General features: G+C 34.9%; 1 protein-coding gene across 1 annotated transcript; it reads left to right on the top strand.

Moving 5' to 3' along the window:
- The first annotated feature begins 1,538 nt into the window (after positions 1-1,538).
- Positions 1,539-2,113, top strand: LOC111905809 (putative ripening-related protein 2). Its single transcript, XM_023901535.1, has 3 exons — positions 1,539-1,786; positions 1,844-1,972; positions 2,032-2,113. The coding sequence occupies exons 1-3, from the start codon at positions 1,539-1,541 to the stop codon at positions 2,111-2,113; spliced, it is 459 nt and encodes a 152-aa protein (XP_023757303.1).
- Positions 2,114-8,915: the final 6,802 nt, after the last annotated feature.

The raw sequence follows: 8,915 nt of genomic DNA, 5'->3' as shown, positions 1-8,915 counted from the left end.
CTCGTCGAGTTGCTCTGACATCATGAATGCAAATTAATTACATATTATACTTGGGAGTCGGGATCTTACATAAGTTTCCAATCTTAAATAGTGAGAAGTGTTGTACATTGGATGTCATTCTCTAGAACCTTGAAATTGTGGTTTCAATGGATAAATATGAGCATCATGATTCATCGGTGGATACTCATTAAGAAGTATCAATGACTACAAACATTGATACATCAACATCCACTGTGGACAGTATCAAAGTAATATTCATCCAAAAGCTAATAAAATTTCAAGCAAATCATTTTTTTAAGATAAAACAACTTTGGAAACCTAAATCAAGAAAACATTAGGTTAAGAGTTTGAAACCTAAAAGAGAAGTTGGGGTTAGAAAGTGTTATAACTGTAGAAATAGGAATCAGTAGCGCATGATTGTCTTCACAAAAAAATGTTCAAAAAGGAGTGATAATATAATGTTAAATTCTGGAAAATGGATGAATAAAGAAAACTCATGAAATTGTGTTCCTTTATAATGTTATAATATCTTTTCTTTCTCTGAAACTATTGTGACCAAACCCATTTCCAAATAGGTTATAAAGAGAATCTAATTTGTTTGGTGCCATGGACATGAGCATAATTGGTATCTTGATAGTGGTTGTTTGTAACGACCCGAATTTTCCGTCTATCATCGGGGTTAGTGCCCCGTTAAGATTATTCTTAAAACTAACATTTTCCTTGGTTTAAAGATAGCTTTTGGGAGGCCAAAGTGTAATAAAATGAAAGTTGGTCATGTACAAACAATAAACTTATTTTTAGTTGGATGTGCAACCCACTTATAAAAACTATTGAGACGTTATTGTTTAAAAATATAAATATTAACATTATTGTATATTTAAAATATTTAAATTATATTATAATAACTTAGTCTATAAATTGTGATTTTAAAGTTAATATGAAGATTATTCTTATTTCAAATATATATATATATATATATATATATATATATATATATATATATATATATATATATATATATATATATATATATATATATATATATATATATATATATATATATATATATATATATATATATATATATATTAAACTGGTATTTTATTATGAACACATATTTATATTTATTTAGTACAAACTAAATAAAAGCGGGCCAAATGCATAACGAATTGCTATTGAGGCTATCAACCATATTTTTAATTGTAGAAACGGTGACATCGCTTCGATTTCTTCAACCTTTTGACAAGAAATTAAAGTAATAATTTGGCATTGTTCTCCCCTTTGGATTTTCCCGTGTACTTAAACAATTTGATGAGAATGTCAACCTTTGACTATGGTGTTTCGAGCATTTTTTTTTTCAAAGTATCGACTATTGAAGGGAAAAAAAAAACAATTTCCACTTTTATCTTTTTTTTTTCTTGCATTTTCATCAATTTGACGGAAATATCAACCTAACGATGTCCTGGACAACAAACACTTCACTATATATTCACTTTCTTGACATTCAAATACCATAACAAACATAGTCTAAAGATAAAATGACGCAACCCAGCATTATCGTTCTCATTCTCTTTTCTCTACTTATCACCAATGCTAAATCGAGGGGCAAAAATGTAACTCCCGAGCAACACGTAAGCAAACGCTTACTTCTTGGTTTAGCCAATATTACACAGGCACCTATGACTATTAGCAGCTTTGAGAAGGGTGGAGATGGTGGCGCGCCGTCAGCATGTGATGGGAAGTACCACTCAAATAGTGAATATGTTGTTGCATTATCAACGAAATGGTAAAATCACGGGCAAAGGTGCTTTGATTATATTGATATTTATTATCACGATAAAAGTGCAAAAGCTATGGTGATTGATGAGTGTGGCTCTAAGGATTGTCCTGATAATATTGTGGTCGCATCTAAAGCCGTTTGGGTATTCCTTCAGGTTCCTCATAGCGAATGGGGGGAAACCATAATTACTTGGTCTGTACCAATATGAAGAATCCTTACTTTTATTTGTTATTTGCATTATATTTTCCAAGGTTTAACGATATGACGACCTATATTAATGAAATTGATCGTGAAGCAAAGCTATTTCAAGGTGAAACTTTTCCTTTGTTATAGGGAATTCTCAATTCTGTGTAATGGTGAAACTACTCAATAAATTCAAACCACATTTTAAAGCTATCGTCTATGTAGTTTAGAGGGATTTGTGTCTATTCGTGTCTAAAGGCGGATCCATAAATTAGTATCGGGAGCCGGTCTCAGTGGACAAGCTGGTCCAAAACCAATCCAAAACGTTATCGGTCCTCCTTTTTATTGAGCAACTGGTCACAAGGGAGTCTCAGATCAGTCTTAGTGGGTTCCGATCTTAGTCCCAGATTGGTCCCTAAACAACCAAAATTCAGTCCAGATGGGCCCAACGAGTCCTTTAAAAACCCGTCTAGTCTAGAGGTGGCACTCGTGTCGTGTCGTGTCGGGTTCGTGTCGTGTCGAAACACTAAACGGATTGAAAGTGCTTGACCCTAACCCGACCCATTTAATTAACGTGTTGTGTCATGTCAACCCGTTTATTTTTGTGTCGAGTTTGTGTCGGGTTTCGGGTTAGGGCTATAACTCGAAATATGTCGTGTCATGTGAGGTTAAAAGATTGAGCATGTTGAAAGAGTAGAAGTTAGGTAGGCAGAAAGGAAAAACTAATAGTTTTGAGGCAGAATAGATGAAGTCATAGCAAGTTCAGATGACAAAAATAAAAGAGTGAGAATTGGGGAGGCGGATGACAAATGTCATGAGGATGCGAGAGTGGTGAAAGAGATTGGATAGTTTGGGAGAGAATGAAAAATTGGAATGAAGTCTTGATCTAGATGGCTAAGTCATTTCAACATTACAAAACAATTCAATTCGAAGGCTTTCTTTTACTTATGGTTTTGATTTTGTATCTCTCTAGTTTATTTAAATAATTCAAAATACTTGCATATAAATAAACGGGTCATTTTCGAGTCATATTCGAGTTGAAATTCTCAACCCTAACCTTACCCATTTAATTTTCGTGTCCTGTCCTGTCAACCCGTTTATTTAAATGGGTTGAAATATCTTACCCAAACCTGTTTATTTCATGTCGGGTTTCGTGTCGTGTCAATTTTTGCCACCTCTAGTCTAGTCTTTAACTGAAAAAATGTTTCACCCGACACTAAAACCTTTTTGAATCGGGTATAAACCGGCCACACTAGGTTTGCTTTCTTTGAAATCCAACATGTTAAGCCTATTTATAAGCCTTCTTCTTGCCCATCTTTCTTAATTGAGTAAATTACATGAATGGTTCCTTGTCCGGTTGTTAAAAGACATGTTAGGTTTTTATTTTTAGAGTTAATTCGGACCGTTTCTTAATAATTTTTTTTTCACTCTAACCGTCCCTACAGGCATAAATGACTATTTTATCCATAATAATTTCTTTTTCAGTTTTATTTTATTTATTTTTTATTTTTAAATTAAAAAAATAAAAAATAAAAAAATATTCAAACCAAATCCATTTACTCCTCCCCCTTCCCTTTCCGAGATCCGTATCTCCTTGTCATCAATTTGTCATCTTCTTCTCCAATTCATGACAACTAATCTATTCCTTCTTAATTATGCGTTTATATGCTTCTATTTTGTTTGTTGTTTTTAAATATAACTTATATAAGTATTAACTCATGTTCAAATCTTAGTACTATTCAACCCGTATGACCATAGAAGTTCGTCTACCGTGACTCCAGGGAATGATGTATAGCCTCATATATGCAGCCGGATTAATCGGTGTGTAAAAACTGGTCCGAAACCCTTGTTAGGAAAGTTTACTTTACCAAAAAGAAAAAATAAATAAACAAGTGAAATTCATTAAAGAGAATACTATTTTCTAGATATAGAAGTATAGCACCTGTTTTATTTTTTTTAAGTATACCACCATTTACATGTAAAGCGTAACGCAAAGCCATATAAAAGATGCTCATTTATAGAAATCTAGAATAAGAATGGATAAACACTTTTATTTATAGGGTTTTTTAACATTTATATTTAAAGCTTGGTACACTGATTTCAGTTCTTTTGGATTATTGGATCTAAATATTAAAACAAAAGAAACTTGAAATTGAACCAAAAAAAAACGAACAAAAAGACCAAAAGACTCCATACTGAAAAAAAAAAAGATTGTTCGAGCACCAACTGGATCAATGTGAGACCAGTACCAAAAAAACAAGATCATTTCATGACCGACTCTATGACCGCTTAGTGCAAGTCTAGTTTAAGTCTAATGGCATGGTTCTTGATGCAATTTGAAAATTGTTGGGATCTAAAATGATTGTTTTGGATATTGGGATAGAATTACAATAACAAGAGCAACTCTCACATTCTAACTTAATTACAGAAAATCAATCCATTTTTCTAAAAGTTTCACTCTAGTTTATATGTTTTGGGATGTCTTATAATTAGGTTGGAGCCTCCTTTTATATTAAATCAACCGCTATATCACCGTACCATATAATGCGTTCAAACATAGGATAAGAAAATGTTAGAGTAAATTACACGAATGGTCCCTATGGTTTAGGGTAATTTGCGTGTTTGGTCCTTAACTTATTTTTTTAACTCGGAAGGTCCTTACTGTTTGTTTTTGTTACGCGTTTGGTCCATGTCTTAGCTAAAAAGACTATTTTGCCCTTGATTTTTTAATTTATTTAGATAAACACACTCTCAATCCCACCCTCTTCACCTTACCTTACCTACCCTACCATTTTTTCCTATTTAAATAATAGTATTTTTAGGTAAGATAGGAACCAAGCGCGTAACAAAAACAAACAGTAGGGACCAAACACGTAATAAAAACAAACAATAGGGATCTTCCGAGTTAAAAAAATAAGTTAGTGACCAAACATGCAAATTACCCCAAATCATAGGGACCATTCGTGTAATTTACTCAAAATGTTACCACCCTAGGTTTCTTATTTTTCAATAAAAATCACTTCAACAATAGTGGCTAGAACACGACAATTCGTGTATTTAACACTTTTGTGATTGCATCAATCTGGACATGCGGGATTTTATCTATCATTACAAATAATTCAATTTTTTTAGAACAGCAGAAGGTTTATAAAAGACAAAACTATCAAGAAGCTAGAAAACAAAACCAAAAAAAATCACATTACATGATACTTAACAAGGAATTTTGAAGTCATCGAATCCAACTAAACAACCCCTGCTACCTGCTACCTATATTGACACCAAATGAAAGCGTGCGTGACAATATTATTAAAAAAAAAAAATAAAATAACAGCAATAGTAAAAAAATGTGAGGTATTTTCAAAATTTAGACATGAAAATGGACATTTCCAAGTATAGACATGGATTCCGTGGAGGTAGCTCCGCGGAATCCACTATAGCTCCGAAGAATGGCAAAATCGTAAATAAATCAGGGTATTAAAAATAAAGTCAATATCCATTCCGCGGAGCTACCTCCGAGGAATGAACTCATTCCGCGGAGGCAGCGCCAAGGGTTGAATCTTCAGAATTTTTTTTTCTCACATTGATTCTTCGGGGTTTATATTCATTCCCCGACTAATTATTTTCAAGAAAAGATTATGTATCCATTCCCCAACTAATTATTTTCAAAAAAAGATTATCATACATAATCTTTTCTTGAAAATAATTAGTCGGGGAATAAATATAAAGCATGAAGAATCGATGTAATTTTTTTTTTTATGAAGATCCATTCCTCGGAGCTACCTCCGCGGAATGAGTTCATTCCTCGGAGGTAGCTCCGCGGAATGGATCTTGAGTTTTTTTTTTTTTTTAAATACACTGATTTATTTATGATTTTGCCATTCCGTGGAGGTACAGTAGATTCTGCGTAGCTACCTCTACGGATCCATATCTATATCTGAAAATCCAATTTTTTTACTACATTTTGAAAATATCCCCCGTTTTTTTGACTACTACCCGTATTTTCCCCAAAAATGATTTCTGTGGGGCAACTTTACCAAAGAAAATCTTATTTTGGAAAAATCAAATATGCTACTATATAACTAAAACAAACGGCGAAACAATATCAAGCCAAAGCGATCTCCTAGACCCATAACCCTTGATCCCATAAAGCACCCCACTATGTCTAAAATATCCACACCCATTTAAATAGAAGGGCTCTATTATCCCAATTCACCCAAATAACTTTTTTTTCTTAAGCATTATCACCATAATAAAATCCATCTTAAAGACTCCAACTTAGACAAAATGCCAATAAGAGCCTTAAAGAGATAATATGTACCAATGGAGCCTAACATAGATTTTAACAACGTTAACATGCAATCAATGGAAAGACATTTAACCTTCCACTTAGAGAACATGCCCAAGAAATCTTATGAACCACATCACTCCAAAAATGTAAATGTAGAACCACCCGCTGAAATATAAAAGGAAGTTTAATGGCAGCACAACCTAAACATCATCAGAGCTAACACTGATACCCTAAAATTCTATATTTTTGGAGATTAATTTTGAGACCGGACACAATAAAATTTGCAGAACTTACACAACATGACAGTGATTAGAATCACAATATTATCCAATAAAAACTCTATGATCTGAATAAAAGAGATAAGAAATGTGAACTAGGGATAAGGAACCAAGATTATATCATAGAAAACTCCATGTTTCATGGCTCTCAGGAACGAATTATGGACGAACAAAATATGGACGAACGACATAATAATTATTAAATAGAAATGGACACAAATGATCCTCTTGATGGAGCCCCCCCCCCCCCCCCCCCCCCCCCCCCCCAAAAAAAAAAAAAAAAAACCGAAACTCATTAAAATGACTATCATTATGTAACGTCCCAAAAATTAAGACTCGAATTTTTTTTCAATTTTAAATTAATAAAACCCTAAACCATATCATTGTCATAAAACCAAAGTAATTAAATTTTATCAATACATCATCGTTATTAGAGTAAATCACAAAATGCGGAATCGAATGATGTGTGCTCTGCAATCATCCCGAGCTCTTCCCTTTGAAACCATAAGTACCTGAAACATAAATCAAAAATCGTAAGCACAAAGGTTAGTGAGTTCCCTAAAATATCACGTACCATACATACATTTGCCACAGATTACCCCCATGGTATTTTCCCTAAAGTGTCCTAGGCTACCCCCATGGTATGACATCCAAGTGCCATGGACTACACCCATGGCCTCTCCTTGAAATGTCATGAGTTTCCCCCATAGCCTGACATCTAAGTGTCATAGACTACCCCCATGATCTTCCGTATAAATACCACAGGCTACCCTCGGGGTCTTACAAGCAAGTATCACAAAGACAACTAGCATTCCACATAACAAGTAATGGGCTGGCATTGGTGCCTTTGACCCATGGATATGGTGGGAAGACTCACCTCACACTACCAAATCTCATATAAAGAATCTCTGTCTATTGGCCCGCTAAAATCGTCGCTTTGGCAACCACCAAAATAATCATCCAATCAATAATCAGATTCTGACTTACACTGAGATTCTAAACTAGGGTAAAAGACATTTTTACCCTTTCCATAACTTGGCCCACTCCAATTGACCAAAAGCCTAAATTCCAAAATAATCATTCAAATCCCAATATGGCCTAACTTTCCAAATTGGGCCCAAATCCCTTTTATGGGCCTACAACCAAGGAGTCTAATAAAATTCTAACAACCCAACAAGAGAATCATGATGGCCCAACAAGGCCCAAGATATCACAAACCCAACCAAGCCCAACACTGAGAAGCTCACAACACCGAAGCCCAACGTGGCTGAGTATGTGGGGCGTACTCAGCACGTACGCGTAACGTATTCGCTTTAGGACTTGTACGTTAAGCGTACTTGCTTATACACCCAACATACTCCCCCATTTTGGCCAACCTTCACTTTTACAGCTCTTAATTGATTAAGACCTCAACCCAAACTCATATCTGACTTCCTTAACATGGTTTACCATGTAAAGTTGCGAACTTTGCGTGCATGCATGGCTTAATGAATATCTTAAAGCTCAAAATGACCTAATAGATGACTTAATGCATGCATTAGAGCATAAACACCATAAAGATTTGACCTTTAAGCTTAAGGAATTGAAAATATGTCCAAATCTAAAAGGATAAACCCCATAAATGACTTAACTCATCAAACTAACCCAAAAGAGACCAAAAGCATAAAAACCATGACATGAAGAGATCTAATCATACAAGGATCAAAGTTTGGACTTTATACCTCAAAAGTCACCATAATATGGAGGTAAATATGGATCTCTAAGCTTCCTTCCAGTGAACGAATCTTCCAACTTCTTCTTTCGCTTCACGGAGCATAAACCAATAAAAATCAAGTCGAAGGCTAAAGAACACTCAAATATGCTATTAGGGTTCGAGATTAGGGTTTTAGGACAATGGAGGCTGATAAAGAGGTCAACCCATGGAACTTAAGGAGCTTAAATAGGGTGCAACACCCCAAAATTAGAGTTTCAATAAACCCCTTGTACACCCAGCATACCCCTCTTATGCCCAGCGTACAAGGCCTCGGATCCATGATCAACCCCACTTAGTACGCTAAGTTTATCATGTGGTAGGCGCGACATACTAGCTTCTCAACAAGTACGCTAAGCTTACCCATTGGTACACTCTGCGTACTAACCCCAAGGACTATATTGAAAAACAATTCACCCCCTCAAGTTATAAATTGGAAAGCACACCAATGAGCAAAGTTTTACAACTCTCCCCCACTTAAATTAGATTTCATTCTCGAAATCATTTCTTGCCATCCCAGGAATGTTGGACACCCTGAGCATCACAACCACAAACCCGAGCATATAACGACCCTCCTAAAGCAAACGAACCCAACTTTAGCAGAACTTTCCAAACCCGATGATGAATGAATCCTTC

Source organism: Lactuca sativa, chromosome 3 (assembly GCF_002870075.4).
Source record: "Lactuca sativa cultivar Salinas chromosome 3, Lsat_Salinas_v11, whole genome shotgun sequence".
NCBI classification, from domain to species: Eukaryota; Viridiplantae; Streptophyta; class Magnoliopsida; order Asterales; family Asteraceae; genus Lactuca; species Lactuca sativa.
This window is presented reverse-complemented; position numbering and strand designations above follow the sequence as displayed.

What these genes read in the sequence shown, in the direction of transcription:
- LOC111905809 (XM_023901535.1), top strand. Translation starts at nt 1,539, where the DNA reads ATGACGCAACCCAGCATTATCGTTCTCATTCTCTTTTCTCTACTTATC. An exon ending in GTTGCATTATCAACGAAATG is followed by an intron (nt 1,787 to 1,843) that starts GTAAAATCACGG and finishes TCACGATAAAAG; the next exon opens with TGCAAAAGCTATGGTGATTG. An exon ending in GGGGAAACCATAATTACTTG is followed by an intron (nt 1,973 to 2,031) that starts GTCTGTACCAAT and finishes ATATTTTCCAAG; the next exon opens with GTTTAACGATATGACGACCT.